This window comes from Cebus imitator, unplaced genomic scaffold, assembly GCF_001604975.1.
Source record: "Cebus imitator isolate Cc_AM_T3 unplaced genomic scaffold, Cebus_imitator-1.0 Scaffold570, whole genome shotgun sequence".
Lineage (NCBI taxonomy): Eukaryota > Metazoa > Chordata > Mammalia > Primates > Cebidae > Cebus > Cebus imitator.
Genome location: NW_016107885.1, coordinates 822092 through 848563, shown reverse-complemented (window position 1 = coordinate 848563; position 26472 = coordinate 822092). Strand labels below are relative to the sequence as shown.

At 36.9% G+C, this 26472-nt stretch overlaps 1 protein-coding gene across 8 annotated transcripts in view; it reads left to right on the top strand.

Annotated features, from left to right (window-relative positions):
• ZDHHC15 (zinc finger DHHC-type palmitoyltransferase 15) overlaps window positions 1–26472 on the top strand; it is a 138977-nt gene that overhangs the window by 100817 nt on the left and 11688 nt on the right. For 2 of the 8 annotated variants that reach the window (XM_017516012.2, XM_037734049.1), the window contains one exon: window positions 17533–17611. The exons of 4 other annotated variants lie outside the window; for them this stretch is intronic. In XM_017516012.2, coding sequence (XP_017371501.1) covers window positions 17533–17579 — 47 coding nt within the window. In that variant the 3' untranslated portion in view covers window positions 17580–17611. Of the gene's footprint in view, window positions 1–17532; window positions 17612–18327; window positions 18832–19893; window positions 19928–26472 lie in introns of those variants that run through there. 2 more of the 8 variants (XM_017516014.2, XM_037734047.1) reach the window with 2 other exon arrangements.

Genomic DNA, 26472 nt, shown 5'->3' with positions numbered 1-26472 from the left:
AAGAAAGAAAGAAAGAAAGAAAGAAAGAAAGAAAGAAAGAAAGAAAGAAAGAAAGAAAGAGAAAGAAAGAGAGAAAGAGAGAGAGAGAAAGAGAGAGAGAAAAAAAGAGAGAGAAATAGCTGATCACTAAAAAGTCAGGAAACAACAGATGCTGGAGGGGATGTGGAGAAAACACATGGACACAGGGAGGGGAACATCACACAACAGGGCCTGTTGGAGGCTGGGGGCTAGAGGAGGAGTAGCATTAGGAGAAATACCTAATGTAGATGACAGGTTGCTGGATGTAGCAAACCACCATGGCACATGTATGCCCAGGTAACCTGCACATTCTGCACATATACCCCAAAACTTAAAGTATAATTTTAAAATACTTGGGTTTTTTTATTTTTAGTTTTTCTGGGTACATACTAAGTGTATATATTTATCAGGTTTATGAGATAACTTGATACAGGTATACAATGTGTAATAAATGAGGATAAATTTAGTATCCATAACTTCAAGCATTTATTCCTTCACTTCTGTTACAAACAGCCCAATTATACTTTTATTTATTTTAAAATACTAAGTCTTGTTTATTCTAACTATTTTTTTTTGAGACGGAGTCTCGTTCTTTTGCCCAGGTTGGAGTGCAGTGGTATGATCTCTGCTCACTGCAGCCTCTGCATCCGAGGTGCAAGCGATTCTCGTGTGTCAGCCTCCTGAGTAGCTGGGATTACAGACATGTGCCACCACACCTGGCCCATTTTTAAATTTTTAGTAGAGATGGGGTTTCACCATGTTGGCCAGGCTGGTCTTGAGTTCCTGACTGCAGGTCATCCATCCTCCTTGACCTTCCAAACTGCTGGGATTACAGATGTGAGCCACCACACCCAGTCAATATTTTTATAAGTGTTAACCATTCCAACCCCACCCCCCCAATTAACCATCATTATACTCTCTATCTCCATCCATTCAATTTTTTTTTATTTTTAGCTACCAAAATTAAGTGGGAGCATGTGACATTTGTCTTTCTGTACCTGGCTTATTTCCCTTAAAATAATGATCTCCAGTTCCATCTATGTTTTTGCAAATGACAGGATTTTATTCTTTTTATGGCTCAATAGTACTCCATTGTGTATATGTACTGAATTTTTTTAAATCAATTCATCTGTTGATGGACACTTAGGTTGCTTTTCAATCTTGGCTATTGTGAGTTGTGCTCCAATAAACATGGTAATGCAGATATCTCTTCAATATACTGATTTTCATTCTCTTGGGTATATACCTAGGAGTGGAATTGCTGGATCATATTTTAGCTCTATTTGTAGTTTTCTGAGAAACCTCCAAATTGTACTCCATAGTGGTTTTACTAAAACATACATGTGCACCAAGAATGTTCAAGGGTTACTTCTTCTCCACATCCTCACCAGCATTTGTTATTGCCTGACTTTTAGATGAAAGTTGCTTTAACTGGGGTGAGATGATGTCTCATTGTAGTTTTAATTTTCATTTATCTGATGATGAGTGATGTTGAGCACCTTTCCATGTACCTGTTTTCCATTTGCATGTCTTCGTTTCAGAAATATCTATTCAGATCTTTTGCCCATTTTAAATCAGATTATTATATTTTTTCCTATAAGTTGTTGGAGCTCCTTATATATTCTGGTTATTAATCCCTTTTCAGATGGGAAGTTTGCAAATATTTTCTCTTATTCCATGGTTTCTTTTCACTCTGTTTATCATCTTCTTTGCTGTTTTGAAGGTTTTTAACTTGATGTGATCCCATTTGTCTATTTTTCCTTTGGTTGCCTGTGCTTTGGGGGCGTCACTCAACACATTGTTGCCAATTTCAGTGTCCTGAAGAATTTCCCCAAAAGTTTTTTTTCATAGTTTCATACTTTGCAGTCTCAGAGTTAGGTCTTTAATTTATTCTGTTTTGACTTTTATATATGGAGAGAGGTAAGGGTGTAGTTTCCTTCTTCTGCATATGGATATTGAGTTTTCCCAGCACCATTTATTGAAGAGAGTATTCTTTTCCCAGTGTATATTCTTGGCATTTTTGTTGACAATAAGTTCACTACTTGTTCTTCATTCTATTCCGTTGGTCTATATGTCTCTTTTTATGCCAGTTCCATTCTGCATTGAAGACAGGTAATGTGAATCCTATAGTTTTATTTATTTTTCTAAGGTTAGCTTTTGTTATTCTGGGTCTTTTGTGGTTCCATATACATTTTAAAGTTATTTTTCCTATTTCTATGAAGGATGTCAAGGGTATATTAAGACAGATTGCATTGAATCTGTAGATTACTTTGGGTATTAGGGACATTTTAACAATATTGATTCTTTCAATTCATGAATATGGAATATCTTTCTATTTTTTTGTTTCCTATTCAGTTTCTTTCAGTGTTTCACTGCTTTTATTGTAGATACTTTTCATTTCTTTGATTAAGGTAATTCATGGATATTTTATTTTATTTTAGCTATTGTAAAGGGGATTACATTTTTGATTTCATTTTATGTTGTTCACTCAGCATACAGAAATGCTACTAATTTTTGCATGTTGATTTTGTATTCTGCAACTTGACTGAATTTGTTTATCAGATCTAATGGTTTTTTGTGGACTCTTTATTTTTTTTCAACTATAAGATCATATCATCTGAAAACAAGGACAACTTGTCTTTTTCCATTCCAGTTGGGATGTGTTTATTTCCTTATCTTGTCTGATTGCTCCAGCTAGGACTTCTAGTACTGTATTGAATCACAGTGGTGAAAGTGAGCAGAAATTTTTCGGTTCACTTTCTTAACTTCTTTATTGGCTCACTGGTAATTCAGGAGAATATTATTTAATTTCCATGTGTCTGTATACTTTCCAAACTACCTCTTGTTATTGATTTCTAATTTTATTCCACTGTGGTTATAGAAGAGATTTGATATTATTTCACTTGCTAAATTTTTTTAACACTTGTCATCAAACATATGGCCTGTTCTTGAGAATGATCCATGTGCCAAAGAGAAGAATGTGCATTCTTTAGCTGTTAGATGAAATGTTATGTAAATATTTTTAGGTTCATTTCATCTGTGGTGCATATTATCTAATGTTACTTTGTTGATTTTCTGTCTGGGTGATCTGTTCAATATTGAAGGTGGGGTATTAAAGTCTCCAGCTATTATTGTATTGGAGTCTGTCTATGGTAAGCACTAATAATATTTGCTTTATACATCTGGCTTTTCCAATGTTGAGTGTATGTATATTTAGAATTGTTATATTCTCCTGCTGAATTGACCCCTTTAAAATTATATAATCACCTTCCTTGTGTCTTCTTACAGTTTTTGTCTTAAAATATATTTTCTCTGATATTTTTATAGCTTCATCAGCCTTTTTTTTCCCACTTGCATGCAATATGTTTTTCCATTCCTTTATTTCTAGTCTATTTTTGTCTTTTTAGGTAAAGGGTGTTTCTTGTAGGTAACAGATCATCAGGTCTTGTTTTTTGATTGCTGTTGTTGTTGTTGTTTTTTAATCCATTTAGCCACTCTTTATCTTTTGATTAGAGTTTACTCCATTTATATTCAATGTTATTATTGAAAAGAGCTTGCTCCTACCATTTTGTGGCTTGTTTTCTGGTTGTTCAGTGGTCTCTCTCTCTCTTTCTCTCTCTCTCTCTCTCTCTCTCTCTCTCTCTCATCCTTCTTGTCTTTCTTTAAGTTAAGGTGATTTTCTTTTGTGGTATGTTTTAATTGCTTTTTTCGTGTGTGTATCTGTAGTATGTTTTTTAATTTGCAGTAACCATGTGATGGTTAATACTGAGTGTCAACTTGATTGCTTGAATAGATAGAAAGATACAAAGTATTGATCCTGGTTTTGTCTGTGTGGGTGTTGCCAAAGGAGATTAACATTTGAGAATCAGTGGGCTGGGAACAGCAGATCCATCCTTAATTTGGGTAAGCACAATATAATCAGCTGCCAGCATGGCTAGAATATAAGCAGGCAGAAAAATGTGAAAATGTAGACTGTCCTAGCCTCCCAGCCTACATCATTCTCCCATGCTGTATGCTTTCTGCCCTCAAACATCAGACTGCAAGTTCTTCAGTTTTGGAACTTGGACTGGCTCAATGGCCTATTGTGGGACATTATGGTGGTATGAGTTCATACTTAATAAACTCTTATTATATATATGTGTATATATATATATATATGTATTCCATTAGTTTGTTTCTCTAGAGAACTCTAACACAGATTTTGGTATCAGGAGTGGTTCTAGAAGAATAGAATATTAAGGATGGAGTTCTTTTGTTGGTTTGGGGGGTTTCTGGAATTGGCTGTTTAATACAAAGAGAATATGATTAGACAAAAATGTTAAGGACTCTATTTCTAATAGTATGGAGAACACTGATGGTCCTTGGCATGAACTGTTTAGAGAGTTAGCAAAATAAATACATTCCACACTCCTGATTCATTGCTCATGAGAGGCAAGGAGTTTAGTGACTCTATACATAATAACTTTGACCTTATGTGGAGAACCGAGGAACATGATGAAGCTGGTTCGTTGCTCCTAAGTTCAGTGGATAAAGTGATGAAAGAAAATGGTGAACTCAGGGATTCTATCTCCTGGCTTCAGAAGCAGATACTAAGTCTCAAATCTGATAAGATTGCCCTGAGTGAGAGTCTTAGCTCACAGGGAGGAACGCTGCCACCAGGTGACACAGCAAGGATACCATTAAACAGGAAGTTAACATTGCCTCCTGGACACTTTGGGCTCCTCCTACCTTTAAGACAACAGGCTAAGAATGGAGTTACAGTGTTGGCTGGGGTGATTGACCCAGATTATCAAGATGAAATCAGTCTACTACTGAACAATGGATGTAAGGAAGAGTATGCATGGAATACAGGAGATCCATTAGGGCGCCTTAGTATTACCATGCCCTGTGATTATGGTCAATGGGAAACTACAACAGCCTAATCTAGACAGGACTACAAATGACCCAGACCGTTTAGGAATAAAGGTTTGGATCACTCTATCAGGAAACACACACACACACACACAACCTGCGATGTGCTTGCTGAAGGCAAAGGGAATGCAAAATGGGTAGTAGAAGAAAGTCATCATCAATACCAGCTACAACCACATGACCAGCTGCAGAAATGAAGACTGTGCATATATACACTTGTACTAAGAAAATATCTTCATTTTATTTCCTTTCTCTCCTTTATCATGTGACATAAGATTTATTGACTTCACATCAACATTTAAGTATTGTTAACTTTAGTTAACTTTATGTAGTAGTATTTGGGTTAAGAATTGGTACAGTTCCAGTTGTACAAAGGATAGCTGTATTTCTTGTAATTATGATCTTATTATCATCTATATTTGAAGATTATGTATGATCTCAGGAGATGTATATGTGTTCAATTTGACAAAAGGTGGACTTGTGATGGTTAATACTTGTCAACTTGATTGGATTGAAGGATACAAAGTATTGATCCTGGGTATATCTGTGAGGGTGTTGCCAAAGGAGATTAACATTTGAGTCAGTGGGCTGGGAAAGGCAGACCCACCCTTAATTTGGGTGGACACAATATAATCAGCTGCCAGTGTGACTGGAATATAAGCAGTCAGATATATGTGAAAAGAGAAACTGGCCTAGCCTCCCAGCCTACATCTTTCTCTTGTGCTGGATGCTTTCTGTCTTTAAATGCAAGACTCCAAGTTCTTCAGTTTTGGAACTTAGAGTGGCTCTCCTTGCTCCTCAGCCTGGAGATAGCCTATTTTGAGACCTTGTGGTAGTGTGAGTTAATACTTGGTAAACTACCCTACATATATACTGCATTAGTTCTATCCCTGTAGAGAACCCTGACTAATATAAACTATAAGACTTGCAATAATATAACCCATTATTTTAAACTGACAGCACTGATTGCATAAACAAACACAGATAAAACCAATAAAAACTACAACTGATCTTTATCCTCATGCTTTTAATTTTTAAGTCTAGTTGTACCTTATTGTACTGTCTATACCTTAAAAGTTGTAGTAGTTATTTTTTACAGTTAATATTTTACTCTTACTACTCAAGATATGAGTAGTTTACATATCACACCTACAGTGTTACAATATTCTGTGTTTTCTGTGCACTTACTATTACCAGTGAGTTTTGTACCTTGAAATTGTTTTCTTTTGCTTATTAACATTCTTTTCTTTCACATCAGAGAATTGTTTTTAGCATTTCTTATAGGACAATTCTGCTGTTGATGCAATTCTTCAGTTTTTGTTTTTCTGGGAAAGTCTTTATTTCTCCATGTTTGAAGGATTTTTTTTCTGTATATAATATTCTATGGTAAAAAAAAATGATTTTTTTTATCTTCAGCACTTTAAATATGTCATGCCAGTCTCTCCTGGCCTGTGAGGTTTCCAATGAAAATTCTGCTGCCATTGTATGTAATTTGTTTCTTGCTGCTTTTAGGATCCTCTCTTTATTTTTCACGTTTAGAAGTTTCATTAACAAATGTCTTGAGGTACTCTAATTTGGCTTAAATGTGTTTGGTCTTCTATTACCTTCTTGTAATTGAATATTAATATCATTCTCTAGGTTTGAGAAGTTCTGTCATTATTCCTTAGAATACACTTTCTACCCCTATCTTTCTCTCTACCTCCCCTTTAAGGGCAATAACTCTTAGATTTTCCATTTTTAGGCTATATTCTAGATCTTGTGAGTGTGCTTCATTTTCTTATTATTTTTTCTTTTGTTTCTTCTCTGTGTGTGTTTTCAAGTAGGCTGTCCTCAAGGTCACTAATTCTTTCTCTATTCTTGGTCAGTTCTGCTGTTAAGAAACCCTTTTGCATTCTTCAGTGTTCAATTGAATTTTTCAGTTCCAGAATTTCTGCTTGATTCTTTTTAATTAATTCCATCTCTTTAAAATTTATCTGGTAAGACTCTGAATTCCATCTCTGTGTTAGCTTGAATTTTATTGAGCTTCCTCAAAAGAGCTATTTTGAGTTCTCCTGTCTGAAAGGTCTATTATCTTGATCTCTCTGAGATTGGTCACTATGCATAATTTACTTTGGTGACGGCATCTTTTCTTGGATGGTCTTGATACTGTGGCTGTTCATCAGTATCTAGGCATTAAAGAGTTAGATACTTATTGTAGTCTTTACGGTCTGTGCTTGTTTATACTTGTCCTTTCTGGGAAGGCTTTCTAAATATTCACAGGGACTTGGATGTTGTGATCTAAGTCTTTGGCTGCTGCATTATATGTACATTTGGGGCCACCTCAAGCCCAGAAATGCTGTGGCTCTTGCATACTCATATAAATACCATCTTGGTGGTCTTGGATAAGATCCTGAAGAATTCCCTGGATTACCAGGCACAGGCTCTCTTTCTCTTTTCTTACTTTCTCCCAAACAAAGAAAGTCTCTCTCTCTGTGCTGAGCTGCCTGGAGCTAGGAGATGGGTAACACAAGTCCCCTTGTGGCCACCACCACTAGGGCTGTGCTGGGTCGGCCCTGAAGCTTGTATAGCACTGGTTCTCACCCAAGGCCCATCGTAACTACTGCCTATTTTCTCTCAAGGTCCTAGGGCTCTATAGTCAGCAGGTTGAAAAGTCAGTCAGGTTTCTATTCTTCCCTTCTGGGTGGCAAATTCCCCGAGGCTCCAGGCAGTTCCAGTGATGCCATCTAGGAGGCAGCACTTGGATTCATAAATCTTAGGTATCTACCTGGTGCTCTATTCCAGTGTAGCTGAGCAGGCACCAAAGCCAGAAGGCAAAGTCCTTTCTACTCTTTCCACCCCTTTCCACAAGTATACAGTTCTCTCCCTGTGGCCACTACTGCCCCAGGCCCACAGCACTTACTGCCTGGCTACTGGCAATGTTCACTCAAGGCCCAAGGACTCTTCAGTAAGGATGTGGCAAATCCTGCCAGGTCTGTGACTCATCCTTCAGTGCATTGGGCTCCACTCTAGCCCTGGGTAGGTATAGAGATGCCATCCAAGGGTCAAGACCTAGAATTGGGGAATTCAAGAACCCGCTTGATACTCTTTCCCACTGTGGCTGAGCTGGTAGCTAACCTTCAAGTCAAAGTCTCCTTAATCTTCCCTCTGCTTTTATCAAGCAGAATGAGTCTCTGCATATAGTCATCATAGCTGTGCATGTGATGGGTGACACCTGAAGGTACCACATCTCTGAATCTCACCCAAGACCCATGGTAAGTACTGCCTAGCTACCACTACTAATTAATCAGGGTCCAAGGGCCCTTCAGTTGGCAGGTGAGAATCCTGCAGGACTGGGTCTTTCACTTAAAGACAGCATGTTTCCTTCTGGCACAGGGTGTGCCTAGTAATGCCACCATGAGCTAGTACCTAGAATTTGTGCCTCAGGACTCTTCCTGGTACCCTATCCTACTGTGGCTGAGTTGATATCCAAGTTACAAGAAAAAGTACTCTATTCTCCCCTCTCCTCACCTCAAGCAGAAGGAATGAGTCTCTCCTGGAGCTGCAAGCTGCACTGACTGATGTTGTGGGACAGGTTACACAAGCACTGTCTTGACCACCCTAATATCTCACTAAGTCATGTGTACCCCACATTCATTGGCTCTGAGCCCAGCAAAGCACCAGGATTTGCTCAGGAATTGCAGTCCTTCTGCCTTAGTCTGCCTTTCAAGTTTAATACCCAAGAGCCTTAGCTTGCAGTGGCAGTGCTTTCTAGAACTCAGGTTCTGACCACTTGGACTGGCAATGATCAGAACCTGAGTTCTAGAAAGCACTGCCACTGCTTGTCTAAATGACTAGGGCTTGTCCAAATATCCCTCTGTGGGCACCAGCTGAGTTCTGCCCAGTGTTGCTTTCTGCTGTGACAGGGAAGCACTGAGTTACAATACATAGTCCCACAGTCACTGCACACTCCCTCTCCCAAGTTGACAGTCTGTCTCCATACCATGCAACCACTGCTAGGGGATGGGAGAGGGGTTGTGTAGGCAATTTAAGACTGTCTTCCCTACCATCTTCAGTGCTTCTTTCCTTGAAATGATGTTGAAACCAGGTAGTGTGATCTCTCACATAATTTTTGGTTATTGTGAAGGTGCTTTTTGTGTAAGTAGTTGCTCAATTTGGTGTTCTTATGGGGAGGATGATTGGTGGAGACATCTATTCAGCCATCTTGCTCCACCCAGTCTCCTCTATGCCTTTTAATTGGAGACCTGAACCCATTTACATTCAATGTTGTTATTGGCAAGAAAGGACTTTCTACTGCCCTTTTTTGCATGTTTTCTGGTTGTTTTGCAGCTCCTCTCTTCCTTTCTTCCTTTGTAGCTGTATTATTTTATCTGGCATTAAGTTTCAATTGCTTTATATTTTTAGTGAATCTGTTACAGATTTTTGCATTCTAGTTACCATGAGGCTTACCAAAAAAAAAAATGTCATAAATGTAACAAGTTGTTTTTTAAAAAAGACAACTAATCTTAAATCACAAAGAAAAGAATAGAAACAAAGAAAAACAATTCTACGATTTAACTTCATTCCCTCTACATTTTGATTTTAACCATCTCTACTTATGTATGTTCATACTACCTATCTTTTAACAAGTTTCTTCAGTGATTATTGTTTTTGATAGATTTGTCTTCTGGGCTTCATACTAGAGTTTTGATTGGATTACACATCGCAACTAGAGTAGTAGAGTACTCTTGGTTTGTATATGTACTTAATTTTACCAGTGTATTTTATACCTTCAAACGTTTTTGTTTTGCATGCTAGTGTTTTTTCTTTCAAATTGAAGAACTCCTTTACCATTTCTTGTAAGATCAATATGGTGATGGTTAATTCTCTCAGCTTTTGTTTGTCTAGGGAAGACTTTATCTCTGCTTTATTTTTGAAGGATAATTTTGCTGGATACGGAGTTCTTGGATGACAGGTTCCTGCTCCTTGCCCCCCAGTAGTTTGAAAATGTCATCTTACTCCCTACTGGCCTGTATGGTTTCCATTGAGAAGTCTGTTGCCAAATAAATTGGGGCTCCTTTATATGTTATTCACATCTTTTCTCTTGCTGTATTTAGGATCTTCTCTTTGCCCTTGACCTTTGAGAGTTTGACTATTATATGCCTTGGAGTAGTTTGACTATGATGTGCCTTGGGGTAGATGATTTGGGTTGAATATATTTGGTGTGCTCTGACCTTCCTATACCTGGATATTTTATCTTTCTCAAGTTTTGGAAAGTGTTTGTTATTATTTCTTGAATTATGCTTTCAATCCCCTTGCTCTTTCTCAACTCCATCTTTTACACCAGTAATTCTTAACATTTGATGTTTTGAGGCAGTTTCCTTTATCTTGTAGATGATATCTTTTCCTTTTCATCTTTTTTTTCTCCTGTGTTTTCAAATAGGTTTTCTTTGAGCTCACTGATTCTTTCTTAACTTTTTCTGATAAATTTCTGAATTGCTTTTTTGTGTTATCTTGAAAATCACTGAGTTTCCATAATATTGCCATTTTGAATTGCTGATCACAGAGCTCAAATATTGCTGTCTCTTTAGGGTCTGTCACTGGTTCCTTGCTTTGTCCATTATGGCTCCCTGTTTACTATTACTTCTTGTGGATTCATGTCTATGTTTTTGCACTGAAGAATTAGTTATTTATTCCAGTCTTCTCTGTCTGTGTTGTTTTGGTTTTTATTCATTATGTTTGCTCCGAGATTCTTTGTAATTTACCTGTTGGAATTCAGGTTTTTTCCCCATTAGATCACTGTCTTATTTTCAGTAGTAGTTGGTGCCTTAAGCTCTGTTTTTCCTAGGCTCTAGTAAACAATGGGAACTCTGCCCATCCCAAATGTGGAAACTTTTAAAGGGGAACAGTCAATTTTAATTATATGACCTCTATTCATTAGGCGTAGTTTCTTTATTTCTTAGTAAAGAAGGTAAAGTCACTTTCTCTCTTCACTGAGCTCTTCTGTCATCCTGGTTTTAAAATCCTGTAGAGAGCTCCAGGCCACAACCAAGCCCTGGGGTACATGATAATTATGAATAGCTTATTCCAGTTACCCTCTATCATTATACTAACCATGACAAGAAAAATAATTTTAAAAGAATCCAGCTGGCCAGGTGCAATGGCTTATGCCTGTTATCCCAGCACTGTAGGAGATTGAGGCTGGCAGACTGCTTGAGTCCAGGAGTTTGAGGCCAGCCTGGGCACCACGGTGAAGCCTCTTGTGTACAAAAAAATGTGAAAATTAACAGGGAGTGGTGGTGTGCACCTGTAGTCCCAACTACTCAGGAGGCTGAGGAGGTGGGAGGATTACTTGAGCCCAAGAAGTCAAGGCAGAAGTAAACTGACCGCACAACTGCACTCCAGTGTGGGCTACAGAGTGAGACCCTGTCTCAAAAAGAAAAAATCTAGCAATAAAAGAACTGAACTTTTCTTAACTAAACTAAAGAAAGGCTTTTAGCTTGAGCTAATGAGACTGTAAATTGCCTCTTTATTTTGATAATTTTTATAGACTATATCCCAGAAGGGATATTTTTATCAAGTAAAAGTATATCTATAATTAAAATTTTTTTTTCTTGAGTGTGCTAATACAACCTTCCTGTGTTAATGATAATCGGGCCTGGAGGAATTAATCTCCTTCCTTTGAAATGCTGGACACTTGTCCTGAAAAAATACTGACTTCCGACTGTAGTATGTTAAATGTTTTATATATTATAGCCTATTTCCTCTTTCTTTATTTGGATAAAACTTTCTTTGTCTGGCACCTATTAATGCTGCTCACAGTAGAAGAAGTTTCTGATTTATTTTCAATCTGGTACTTTCTGCTGCCATGACATATAACCTGTTAGAAAGAATAACAGAAGAAATAAACTAATATTTATTGAGAGAATAATAAGGTTATGAGATTGGACCCAGAAGGGGTGTTCAGCCAATACAATATATTGTCTGAGCTCAAATGTCTTTCATTTATTTGGGGAGGTAAGATACATACATACAGAAAAAGTTTCCTAACAAAACACAATACAGGATATGTTATTTGCCAAATAATTATGACCATAAAATTTGTGCTATAAGAATTTGAATGAAAAGGTGATTTGCTGTGAGCCAGGTTGGTCAGAAAAGGCTTCACAAAGGTAGAATTTGGACCTTGAAGATTAGATAGAATCAAGATTGCTGGCAAGGAATTCAGAGGCCAAAGGTAAAAGGAAAGTCACAGGTTGTAATGCACAACACCCCAAGCTAAGTGAGGGGGACATGAAAGTAGCCTGACTCCAGTAAAAATTGGGGGCAGTAAGGGACTAGATGGGAACTCATTGAAATAAGAGAACTCATCATCTTTATTTCAGTATTATCTGAAACTCTTTCAAAACAGGGTTCCATATAGAAAATTATTATTAGATTAATTCAGCAGGTAAATTGGTATCAGTTTGGGTGGGACCTTATACACAAAACTAATACATTTATTCTGTGAGTGATGGGGAACTACTGAAGGTTTCTGAGCTGGGGTATGCTGTGAAGAAAATGTTTCAGGAAGATGAGGAAATGATTCTCCTATCAAACCACACTTTCACCTTATGCCACAGATTGCTGTAATCCCTGTACCTTCTGAGAGGATTGGGGAGAGCCCTTCTCCTCATCAAAATTCAGACTCTCCAAGTATATCCTGTATACAAGAGCTCTGGTTCAGAGATGAGAGACCTTTCACATCAAGAATTGTGTTTTTTAGAAGCATCTGTGGGTAGCATTCTGTGCAATCACCTCGCAGTCAGAGACAATGATTAAATCTTGCTTGAAGAAAACATTACATTATCACTTAGTTCTTCATACCTAACCAGACCTGTATAATTATACCTAGGAACTTCAAAACTGCCACAGGACTTAGACAAAATCATAAGTTAAATTCATGTCTTCTACTTCAAAAAATGTACTTCTTCAAGGGTACCAAATTACCCTTATTTATTTCCATGCATATTGGCAATAGGTAGTGCCAGTGATGGGAGAATCTTTAGTCTTAGTCTATTATTTACCAGCTTTCTATATAAGAATTCAAGATACATTGGCCTATACTAACATCTTACCAATATAATCTTCACATGAATTGTTTACTTTTGATTATATATTTGGGAGGATTAGATAAGTAGATGTTTTCCAAAAACTTTTTTCTCTTTTATTCTTTCATATGCAGAATGAAGTGCCATTGCCATTCTGAGGTAGGATGGCTGTCTGGTTGACCAAGAACATAATAGGAAAAAGTAGAGAGAATAGGGGAAAACTAACATTTCTGAAATTTGGGGTAGTGGGGGAGATAAGATGGGTTGGTTTGGTCAGAAAAGGCTTCACAAAGGACGTGGAATTTGGGCCTTGAAGATTAGATAGGATCTGGATTGTCAGCAAGAAATGTAGAAGCAGAAGGTATAAGCAAAGTCACAGATTTTAGTGTACAAGACCCCAAGCTAAGTGAAGAGGACATGAAGAAAATAGCCTGGATCCAATAAAAATTTGGGGACTATATGGGAACTCACCGGAGTCAGAGGCCTCATCATCTTTATTTCAGTATTCTCTGCAACTTTTGCAAAATAAGGATGCATATATAAAATGATTATTAGATTATTTCAAAGTGTGCAACTAACATTTGTTGAATGCTAATTATGTGTCGATGATTTACAGGGTTTGTAACAGTTAATAGTTAAAACCACTTTGTGAGTTGTAAACATTAAATAACCCCATATTATAGATGAGGAAACTTAAGCTCAAAGAAACCCAAAGTCACACGTCTATCAAGTGTCAGATCCTGGCTCAAAAGTTTAAACTCTTAATCACTATACCACCCAGTATCTCTCCTTTGTTCCTGTTTACCTTTCAGTTTATAAATCTTTTAAGGACCACTTGAAAGGAAATTATTTTAGTTCCTGTACCTCTTTCACCAGAAAGAGAAGCTGGGAAAATATGGATAGAGCTCTAGCATGGGAAGCATTTCCCACTTCTGCCACTAAGTTTAGAAAGCCCCTCCTCTCTGGACCTGTTTAAATTCCATGATCTTTGAGCTATCTTCAGCTATAATACCACATTTTCATACCACCTTATACTGATGGGACAAATGTCAAGCTGAGTAATCTAGTAACCTCAAACTGATCTCTTTCACCAAATGGCTCCTTTCCTTTTTCAGAAGGAATATGTATAAACTAGAGGCCACTATATATCTTTCACATTCTAGAACCGAATTTCTTTCTTTATATATTCTCTCCATATACACCTACTTGTTCCCCCTTAACACATCTACCGTAGCATTTTGGCCACGTGCCTATAAACAACGTGTTCATACACTCGTCATTTGCCTTTGCATGATTTTTGAAAACATCAAACAATACACTGGGTTATAGAAGGATACTCCTTTGGGTAGCAAGGCATTTTCCAAGTGATTTTTTTCCCATATTTCTAGATAAGAAGAATGTATCCACACCCTCAGCTCCTGGAAAACTTACTTCATGCAGTAATACCATGCATGTTCATTTTACTGCTTTACCTTTATTGTCAAACCCTAAGCTCTAAATTGGTGTGTATTCCTAAAATAAGGCAAGTCTCTAATCAATTAGTTCAATTCATAAAGCATTTCCTGAGGGTACACTTCAAACAAGATACCGTGGAGGGACATAAAAATAAATAAAAGGTGGTCTCTGCTCTCAAGGAGTTTGCAGTTTCAGGGAAAGATAGGAAGAGTGTATGAATCTAACACAAGACTTGGTGTGCTCATTGCCATAAAAATGATGCTAGTAATTACATACCGAATATAGGCTTAGCTCTATGTTAAGCACTGTGTGATGCATGTGGTAATTGTGTGATTGTTAGTGATGCTTAAACCTAAGTATATCAGTAAAGGGGGAAAGTGTATGGGATGTTCTGGTGAGAGTTTTGAGGATGAGGCAGGACTTAAGCTAGATGTTATTAGGAAGGGAAACATCAGGATACATGCTAGGAAGAATGAATTAGCATTCCAGGTAACAGTTGCAACATGAATGTGGTAAGAACACTGAGAAGACTATCCATTCTGAAGCATAGGGTGGGCATTGTTGCTTGTGGGCTTCAGTCTTAGAGAGGTAAGATATGGCCAGATGATAGAGTGTTTTGTAGACTTAGTACAATAGAAAATAGCTCTTAAGTTTATGACCTTGAGTGGTGTACTGATATAAGGAAAGATTAGTTTTAGAAAGTTTACTTGGGTGCTTGTATGCAGGATGGATTGGAATTTGAAGAGAAAAGAACTGGAAAGAACAGCAAAAAACTGATCATGTGTTGCAGTGGCTTCATGAGTGGTAGTAACACTACAAATGGAGAGGAATGATCAAAGCCAATAGACATTTTAAGTATCTGGAAATAGTCCCACTGTCTAGAGAGATCTGGGAGTAATTTGTATAGAGATGGCAGTTAAATCCATGAAGGTAAAGAGGAATCAGCAAGGGGAGAATAAAACTAGAGAAAGAAGATAAAATGTAAAACTAGGAATCACCTATGCAGTGTTTACATGCATCCACATGGACAAGGAAATAAATAGGGAAGAGAAAGCCAGAGGGTCAAGAATATAACATTATACAATGCTCATACTTTGGGGTAGAGTATCCCAAAAATACTATGAATGAAAGAGTATTTCCTCTATTTTATAGATGAAAAAGCTGAAGCTGGGAAGGTAATGAGACCTATATAAAGTAATAAAGCAGTGGTGACTCAACCTAGGTTTTCCCAGACTCCATTGTGTCATTTTCGCTGTTCTTCCCTATCTCTGAGAACCAATGGCTAGAAAGAAGTGTACATATACTGCAACAGTCACTTCACATAGTTTCGAGGGTTTATGTGAGAACCTAGAATTTTAAAGTAAAGATCTAGGAAAAGACAGAAAGAGAGCCAGAGCTCAACCAGCATACAGTAAGACTAAAATAACGTCATTCTTGGTTCAAGTAGACATATATTGAATAAGTGAAATCACCACTACATAGGCAGCAAGAGCAGGTGGAGTTGGAGGAAGCAGTATGTGTACAGATGGTAGGAGGTGAAGGTGAATTGACTTCCTAAATTCTGTGTTTGTCTTCTATTACCCAGAGCCTGATTTTTTGAGGTATCTTCCTTTTCCAGTTTAGCTCTCACCCAGTGAGCTACTTTTGCAGCCTTAGCTTAAGCTCACCTTGGGAGTGAAACCACAAAGTTGATAATTGGGTTTTCAGCTCAAGCCTCAGTGTCTACAATAGCATGATTTTAATTCAAATAATTGCTTGGAGGAAAAGTTTTCTGTGCCAAATAAGAGTGTAAGTTGCAGTTAAAAAAAAAAAAAAAAGGTAAAAGCATCCTAAGAGCATAATCCCACCAGCCAACTTTTGTAAAGGTTCATCACCAAACCACACCTAAAAATTCTGAAATAGCCAACCATAAGCAATGAGTGAACATTGAAAGAATTAGCATCACTTCTTTGGGACAGTAAGGCAAGGAAATTCATTGCATTTTCAGAATCGTCTTCTAGGATTTTACAGTTGTCTTCTTTGTAGAAATGTTGGGTAGGCCAGATTAGATATATCCTTAAGCACTTGCAACTTCTTTTTCTCTTTATTTGACAAACATAAGTTATCTTCTGTATATCTTTCACTGAAGACGTGGGCCAATACATTTACTTTCTACCCAGACTTAAGGGGAAAAATACCCTAAGGCTAGGATTCCAGACAAGACAGAATGTTGTACCTACCATGGGGTCATGATTCCAAAGGCAGACGTTCTCAGAGCCACTTTTATTTTTTCACTTTTCCTGGAAGAAAGAAACTTGGTGTCTAGAATCTGCCTGTTTAACTCAGTGGCATGAGAGCTTGCCAGCCTTCTATGGCAAGGATAACTCACCATGACTGGCTGGCTTCTGTCTTTGGGAATCTAAATTTCACACTTATGAAAGAACACTGAATGGCATATAAAAGACACTATACTGTGCAAAAACTGTAGAGGATGGCCACTATCAACTTTTTTAAAGTCTCAAAATGCCAAGTATATTATTGTGCTGTGAGTATGAGAAAAGTGATTACCTGTACATTAAGCAAGCTGATTCAGAGTGTTCTCTCCCAAAAAACTGGAGGTCAGAAACAAAAACATTTGTACCATAAATGTTGTTGCTTGTTAATCCCAAAGCCTCTTATTTTCTAGACACTGAATTCCTTTTTAGAAATACACCATCACCTAATGTACTCTAATAGCTATCTCAATTATGTCTAGTGGAATAACAGCAAAACAGGGTAATTTTGTAGCAAGATGCAAAACATTCCGTTAAAGTCAGATTATGTTGCTCTGTCATCCTAGATGTTTAAGCCAAATACCAGCCAGTATTATAGATCACATAATGCTGATAAATAATCTTAGTTCATAATATAGCAGGCTGACTATTCTTAGAATGTAAATGTCTGTTCTGGTTACAAATGCTTCTGTGTTACGCAACAGTCTTTAGAGGTTTGCAGGTATCTGTTGTCTGCAGAGATTGGACAAGAAGGAAAACTGCCAATGAATGAATACCCATCCATATAAGGCATGGGGGCATTTGATGATCTTCATGTTCCAACCTTACAGGTTATCCAGAAGGCTCGTCATCTCTTGCTGTGGAAACAGAAACATAGCAGTTTTCATATTTCCCGCATCTCTCAGACAGGTCAGTATTCTGAGGGAGATATATACAGTGACACCTGGACTGCTAATGAGCAGCCTTGGAAGAATAACTAGAAAAGAAAACGTTCTCATCCTGAGTGAAAAAGATTTTAAATTCTTCACTCTTGTGATGCATGCATAAGCAGAATTTCTATACATAATTTCCCCTGATGGTGTACTAAAAAAAATGACCTTATTCCCTGCAAACTCACACTTATGTCACTTGTGCTAAAAGACTCCAGGGATCCCGAGACACCCAAACATTCCAATAAGGTTATTTACTCTCATACTGTGAATTATAAGCCTCCTCCTGGTGCATTCCAGGTCTCTGAAATGGTACAGATTACAAATAGGTTTCTGTCATGGACTCCATTATATCAGTTAATAACTTACTCTTACCCACTAAGGGCAAAAAAGCACCCTTCCTACACTTTAACCCTCCTAAAATACTATGAACTTGTTAAGCAGTGTCAGACAACTTTACAAACAGGATTCTCTTCGGCCTGGTGAAAAGCTCAACGACCTTCTTTTGCAACACTCACAGATATAAACCCAGTGTAATTAAGTATTAAAAGAATTTTAGTAATAGAAATACCACGGAGCTTGTAGCTCTGATCTGATTACACTTCTAATCCTATCCTCATGAAAATAGCTAACAATTATTCAGAACCTTATCATTCTGTTCATGGGTTCTCAGGTCTTCATTTCTTTCCCTTACAGAAATTCTGCTGTGTACAAGTGTAGATACTGTATAAAACCTTGTATATGCCAGCCACTTTGGTATGTACTTGATATACATGATCTTATTTAATCCTCACATCAACTGTAAGATGAATGTTACTATTCCCATTTTACTTATGAGAAAACTGATGTGTAGAGACGTTAAATCACTTATCCAAGGATGCATAGGTAGTAAGTGGCCAACCTAGGGTTGTAACTCACGTCAATCTGACCTCAAAGTATGCTATTTCGATAATGGCACTACATGTCAAAGTCTGACATGTTTATGATGTTTCTTTATTTATTATCAAAAATTAAAAGAGGAGAGGATTAAATCTGTTTCGTTATCCATAGCCCTGATGAAATGCTTGATGTTTATTAAGACAACTTGTATGATAGTAGTATCTAGATTTGGGTTATCTGTGTTGCTAATCTGTCCATTTTATTTTAGTATTTTCCTAGGGGAAACACTATTACTTTGGCATGTTAACAGATGCTGGAGAGGGTGAGGAGAAATAAGAATGCTTTTAAACTGTTGGTGGGACTGTAAATTTGTTCAGCCATTGTGGAAGACAGTGTGGCAATTCCTCAAGGATCTAGAACTAAAAATACCATTTGACCCAGCAATCTCATAACTGGGTATATACCCAAAGGATTATAAATAATTCTATTATAAAGACACATGCACACGTATGTTTATTGTGACACTGCTCACAATAGCAAAGACTTGGAACCAACCCAAATGCCCATCAATGATAGACAGGATAAAGAAAATGTGGCACATATACACCATGGAATACTATGCACCATAAAAAAGGATGAGTTCATGTCCTTTGCAGGGACATGGATAAAGCTGGAAACCATCATTCTCAGCAAACACCACATGTTCTCACTCATAAGTGGATGTTGAACAATGAGAACACGTGGACACAAAGGGGAACATCACACACTGGGGCCTGTCACGGGCTTCAGGGCTAGTGGAGGAATAGCATTAAGAGAAATACCTAATGTGGATGATAGGGTGATGGATGCAGCAAACCACCATGGCACGTGTATACCTATGTAACAAACCTGCACATTCTGCACATGTACCTCAGAACTTAAGGTATGATAAAAAAATAAATAAATAAACAGATGTTAAAGGGAAATAATTATCTGGTGAATAAATTTAGAAAACTATATATAAGCAAAATTAGAAAGTTGACTTTAGTGTAGGAATTCTCAGGGGTTTTACTACACTAATGAGTTTTCTGACTCACTAAAAGGAGGTTGTGGTGGCCCCTTAAACTTTATTTAACTGTTGGATTCTTTCTTTTTGGCAAATCATGGAACCTAGTATTTAGTGCAGTACTTGACAGGGCCTTTAATATGCTAAGGGACTTTGAAATACATTTTTTATATACTTCCCTTGATAAGCAAAATTGCCTCCAAGCAGTGCCTTTTACAGGGCACTCTGTGCAAATATATTAATAGAGTGATTCATTTTGTGGAAATAGGAAACTTGTGTGTTTGTGTGTGTGTGTGTGTGTGTGTGTGTGTGTGATGGAGTCTCACTCTTTTGCCCAGGTTGGAGTGCAGTGGTGCAATCTCAACTTGCTACAATGTCCACCTCCCTGATTCAAGCAATTCTTCCTCAGCCACCCGAGTAGCTGGGATTACAGATGTGTGCCACCATGCCTGGCTACTTTTTGTATTTTTGGTGGAGATGCTGTTTCTCCCTGTTGGTGAGGCTGGTGTCTAACTCCTGACCTCAAGTGATCTGCCCACCTTGGCCTCCCAAAGTGCTGGGATTAGCCACTCTGCCAGGCTTCATATTCTGATAATAATAAAAAAGTACTTAGTAATGCAGGAGGGAAGAGTGGGAGAAGCATTTTTAAACTTATTAAGATATGAAGAATTTTTATAACTATGTAGATAATTACTACAGTGATATTTGTAAAAAGCTCCAAATTGAAAACAACCTGAATGCCCATCAGTAGAAGAATGCATGAATAAATTATATATGTCCAAATTATTAGATATTTAATATATATTTCTCTTCATTTTTAAATGAAATTTTTTAAATAAAAAAAGGATAAAAAATAAAATGAATCCCCCTGTGTCTAAAACTTGAAATTAGTAAATGCTATTTTTTCCATTTTCCCTCAAAATGTTGTATATAAAAAATTATTGCCATATTTTTACCCAAAGAAATGCACTTATTCTAGATTATATTTTCTTCAAAATGAAAAGACAAACTTGAAAAATTTTTGCAAACTATACCACACGCAAAATTTAATATGCTTAATTTACAAAGCTCTTGCAAATCAGTAAACAAAAGATGGATTAAAGACTCAAATATTAAGACTTCAAACTATAAAAATCCTAGGATAAAACCTAGGAAATACCCTTATCAACATTGGCCTTGACAAAGAATTTTTGGCCAAGTCCCCAAAAGCAATTGCAACAGAAACAAAAATTGACAAGTGGTGCCTAATTAAACTAAAGAGCTTCTGCACAGCATAAGAAATTATCAGTAGCATATACAATCTACAGAACAGGAGAAAATATTTGCAAACTGCATCTGACAAAAATCTAATATCCAGAATCTGTAAAGAACTTAACAAGCAAAAAACAACCCCATTAAAAATGGGCAAAGGTAATGCGCCCCTCCCTGTGTCCATGTGTTCTCATTGTTCAACACCCGCCAATGAGTGAGAACATGCAGTGTTTGATCTTCTGCTCTTCTGTCAGTTTGCTGAGAATGATGGTTTCCAGGTTCATCCATGTCCCTACGAAGGACCCAAACACACTGGGGTCAGTTGGGGGGAAATAGGGGAGGGACGGTGGGGGATGGGGAGCTGGGGACAGATAGCAAGGGGAGAAATGCCAGATGTAGGTGATGGGGAGGAAGGCAGCAAATCACACTGCCACGTGTGTACCTATGCAACAATTTTGCATGTTCTTCACATGTATCCCAAAACCTAAAATGCAATAAAATAAATAAATGGGAAAAATAAATAAATAAAATAAAATAAATGGGCAAAGGACATAGTGAACAGACGTTTCTCAAGTGAAAACATACAAGCAGCCAACACACATATGAAAAAAACGCTTATCAACACTAATCATCAGAGAAATGCAAATCCAAACCCACAATGAGGTGTACTATCTCACACCAGTCAGAATGGCTATTATTCAAAAGTCAAAAAATAACAGATGTTGGTGAAGCTCCAGAGAAAAGTGTGTGCTTATATTCTGTTGATGGGAATGTAAATTAATCCAGCCACTGTGGAAAGCAGTTTCAAGATTTCTCAAAAAAAAAAAAACACTTAAAAAGGAACTCCCATGCGACCCAGCAATCCCATTACTGGGTGTATACCCACGGAAAATAAATCCTTCTAACCAAAAGACTTATTTACGTATATGTTCATCACAGCACTATTCACAACAGTGAAGACATGAATCATCCTAAGTGTCCATCAGCAGAGGATTGGACAAAGAAAATGTGGTACATATACACTATGGATACTACACAGCCATAAAAAATAATGAAATCTTATCCTTTCAGCAACATGGATGCAGCTGGAAGCCATAATCCTAAGAAAATTAACACAGAAAACCAAAAAATGCATGTTCTCACTTATAAGTGGGAGTTAAACACTGAGTACACATGGAAACAAGGATGGCAGCAATAGACACTGAAGACTACTAGTTGAGGGAGGGAAGGAGAAGGTGAGTTGAAAAGCTACCTATTGGATACTATGCTCACTAACTAGGTGATGGGATCTATACCCCAAACCTCAGCATCACCCGATATACCTATCTAACGAACTTGCACATCTATCCCGTGAATCTAAAATAAAAGATGAAATTATTTAAAAAAAATTTTTAAAGAAAATGGGCAAAGGATACAATCAACAAAATAGAAATTAAAATGAAAAATAAACATTAAACTTTTTCAACTTCACTGTAAAGAAATTAAAATTAAAATAACCTAAAATACTAATTTTTGTCTATTAAGTCAGCCAGTTTTTACAAATTGCAGTACCTATTGTTGGCAAAGACATGCTGAAACAGATGTTCTTATACAATGCTGATGTAAGTTTAAATTCTTACATCATTTTTCTAGCGCAACTTGGAAAATGTGTAAAAACCATTAAAATCTCATACTTTTTAAATTCAAAGAAACTTGTAGTACTTTAACTTTATTGTTCTGTATTTTTTGTGCCTTTATAGTACAATAAACTATATGCTTTTATAATATACAATCTGGTGAGTTTTGAAATATGTTTCCATCTGTGAAACCATCACTACAATCGAAATAATGAATATATCCGTCTCTCCCAAAAGGTTTCTTCTTCCCCTTTATAAATAAACCCTGCCCCATCACCAGGAAACCACTGATTTATTTTGTTGCTACCAGTTTTCATTTTCTCGAATTTTAAATAAGTAGAACTGTATAAATGTATTTTTCATTTTGTCTGGATTCTTCCACTAAGCATAATTGAGATTCACCTTTGTTGCTGTGGGTAAGAATCATTCATTTCTTTTTATTGATGAGTAGTACTCCACTGGATATATATATATATATATATATATATATATATATATTTACTTTTCCATCTACTTTTCCATCTATTAATGGGTATGAGATGTGTTTCCAGTTTTTTGCTCTTACACATAAAACTGCTATGAATATTTTTGACCAAGACCTTATGAGAACATGTGCTTGAGTAAATACCAAGGAGTGGGATGTGGTAGGCATTAGAATTTTAAAAATTTGTTTTCAATGTCAAAATAGTTTCCAAAGCAGTTATACATTTTAAATTTCCACTCGGAGGGAATGAGAGTTCTAGTTGCTCTACATCACTGATAACATTCGATATAATCAAACTTTTAAATTTTACTCATTCTGGTGGGTATATAGTTATATCCCTTTGAGATTTTGATTTGTATTTTCCTAAAAATTAATGATATTTAGCACCTTTTTGTGTCATAGTTTGCCATCTGTATATCTTATTTAATAAAGGGCCTGTTCAAATCGTTTGTCCATTTAAAAAATGGGGTTGTTTTTATATTATTAAATTGTAAGAGTTCTCTTACTCATTTTTTATTTTTTTAGTAAAAGTAAGATTTTTATTTTGTGAGATTTTTCTCAGGATTCCTTTTTTAATGTAAACTTTTTAAAATTTCAATAGGTTTTGGGGAAACAGGTGGTGTTTGGTTACATGAATAAGTTCTTTAGTGGTGATTTCTGAGATTTCGGTGCACTCATCACCTGAGTAGTGTACACTGTACCCAATGTGTAGTCTTTTATCTCTCACTGCCCTTTTACCATTTTCCCCAAGTCCCAAAAGTTCAATGTATCATTCTTATGCCTTTGCATCCTCATAGCTTGGGTCCCACATATGAGAACATACAATGATTGGGTTTCCATTCCTGAGTTACTTCACTTAGAATAATAGTCTCCAATTCCATACGAGTTATTGTGAATGCCATTATTTCGTTCCTTTTTATAGCTCAGTAGTATTCCACATATTCCAAACATATATAATATATACATCATATTTTCTTTATCCTCTCGAACATTGATGGGCCTTTGAGCTGGTTCCATATTTTTGCAATTGCAAATTCTGCTGCTATAAACACGTGTATGCAAGTATCTTTTTTGTACAATGACTTCTTTTTGTCTGGGTAGATACCTAATAATGGGATTGCTGGGTCAAACAGTAGATATACTTTTAGTTCTTTAAGGAATTTCCACACAGTTTTAATAGTGGTTGTACTAGTTTACATTCCCATCAACAGCATTAAAGTGTTTCCTTTTACTGGATCCATGCCAACATATATTATTTTTTGATTCCTTGATTATAGCCATTCTTTCAGGAGTGAGGTAGTATCACTTTGTGGTTTGACTTGCATTTTCCTGATAATTAGTGATGTTGAGCATTTTTCCATATGCTTCCTGGTCATTTGTATATTTTCTTTTTTTTCTCACATTTTCAGCGTTGATCTTTAATGGTTTTTGTTGCTTTGGGTATGAAGGAAACAGATGCTACTGTTAGACATGAAATGTAATGTCTTACAGTATTTTTAAGCTGTCAGCTGTATAGTTAGTCTTTATATAGGCAACAAACAAGTGCTTCTCTGTACCTTTATTTCCTTGAAACATATAAATACACAAATGCCAGAACTCCACCCACATTCCAATTCAGGATACATTCTACAACAAATGCTAAAAATGAATGCTGTCATATCTTCCTTGTTGTTGTTTTTTTTTAATTGTACTTTAGGTTCTAGGGTACATGTGCAGATCATGCAGGATTGTTGCATAGGTACATACATGGCAATGTGGTTTGCGCCCTCCATCCCCCCGTCACCTATATCTGGCTTTTCTCCCCATGTTATTCCTCCCTAGCCTCCCCACCCCCTGCTGTCCCTTCTGTACCCTGCCCAACAGACGACAGTGTGTGATGCTCCCCTCCCTGTGTCCATGTGTTCTCATTGTTGATCATGCACCTATGAGTGAGAACTTGCGGTGTTTGGTTTTCTGTTCTTGTGTCAGTTTCCTGAGAATGATGGTTCCCAGATTCATCCATGTCCCTACAAAGGACACAAACTCATTGTTTTTTATGGCTGCATAATATTCCATGCTATATATGTGTCACATTTTCCTTGTCACATTCTGTCACCAATGGGCATTTGGGTTGTTTCCAGGTCTTTGCTATGTTAAACAGTGCTGCAATGAACATATGTGTACATATGTCTTTATAACAGAATGATTTATAATACTTTGGATATATACCCAGTAATGAGATTGCTGGGTCAAATGGAATTTCTATTTCTAGGTCCTTGAAGAAGCACTACACTGTCTTCCACAATGGCTGACCTAATTTACAATCCCACCAACAGTGTAAAAGTGTTCCTATTTCTCCACGTCTTCTCCAGCATCTGTTGTCTCCAGATTTTTTAATGATCACCATTCTAACCGGCATGAGTTAGTATCTCAATGTGGTTTTGATTTGCATATCTCTAATGACCAGTGATGGTAAACATTTTTTATATGTTTGTTGGCCTCATATATGTCTTCTTTTGAGAAGTGTCTGTTGATATCCTTTGCCCACTTTTGAATGGGTTTGTTTTTTTCTTGTAAATCTGTTATAGTTCTTTGTAGATTCTGGATATTAGCCCTTTGTCAGATGGATAGATAGCAAATATTTTTTTCCCACTCTGTTAGTTGCCAGTTCACTCTAATGATTGTTTCTTTTGCTTTACAGAAGCTCTGGAGTTTAATTAGGTCCCATTTGTCTATTTTGACTTTTTTTGCCAATGCTTTTGCTGTTTTAGTCATGAAGTCCTTGCCTATGCCTATGTCCTGAATGGTATTACTTAGGTTTTCTTCTAGGTTTTTTATGGTGTTAAGTCTTATGTTTAAGTCTTTAATCCATCTGGAGTTAATTTTAGTGTAAGGTGTCAGGAAGAGGTCCAGTTTCTGTTTTCTGCACATGGCTAGCCAGTTATCCCAACACCATTTATTAAACAGTAAATCCTTTCCCTATTGCTTGTTTTTGTCAGGTTTGTCAAAGATCAGATGGTTGTAGATATGTGGTGTTGCCTCCTAGGCCTCTGTTCTGTTCCGTTGGTCTATATCACTGTTTTGGTACCAGTACCATGCTATTTTGATTACTGTAGACTTGTAGTATACTTTGAAGTCAGGTACCATGATGCCTACTGCTTTGTTCTTTTTGCTTAGGATTGTCTTGGCTATGTGGGCTCTCTTGGTTTCATATGAAGTTTATGGTAGTTTTTTCCAGTTCTGTGAAGAAGGTCATTGGTAACTTGATAGGGATAGCATTAAATCTATAAATTACTTTGGACAGTATGGCCATTTTCACAATATTGATTCTTCCTAAGCATGAGCATGGAATGTTTCTCCATCTGTTTGTACTCTGTCTTATTTCCTTGAGCAGTGCTTTGTAGTTCTCCTTCAAGAGGTCCTTTACATCCTTTGTTTGTCGTATTCCTAGGTATTTTATTCTCTTTGTAGCAATTGAGATACCATCTCACGCCGGTAAGAATGGCGAACATTAAAAAATCTGGAGACAGCAGATGCTGGAGAGGATGTGGAGAAGTAGGAACACTTTTACACTGTTGGTGGGAGTG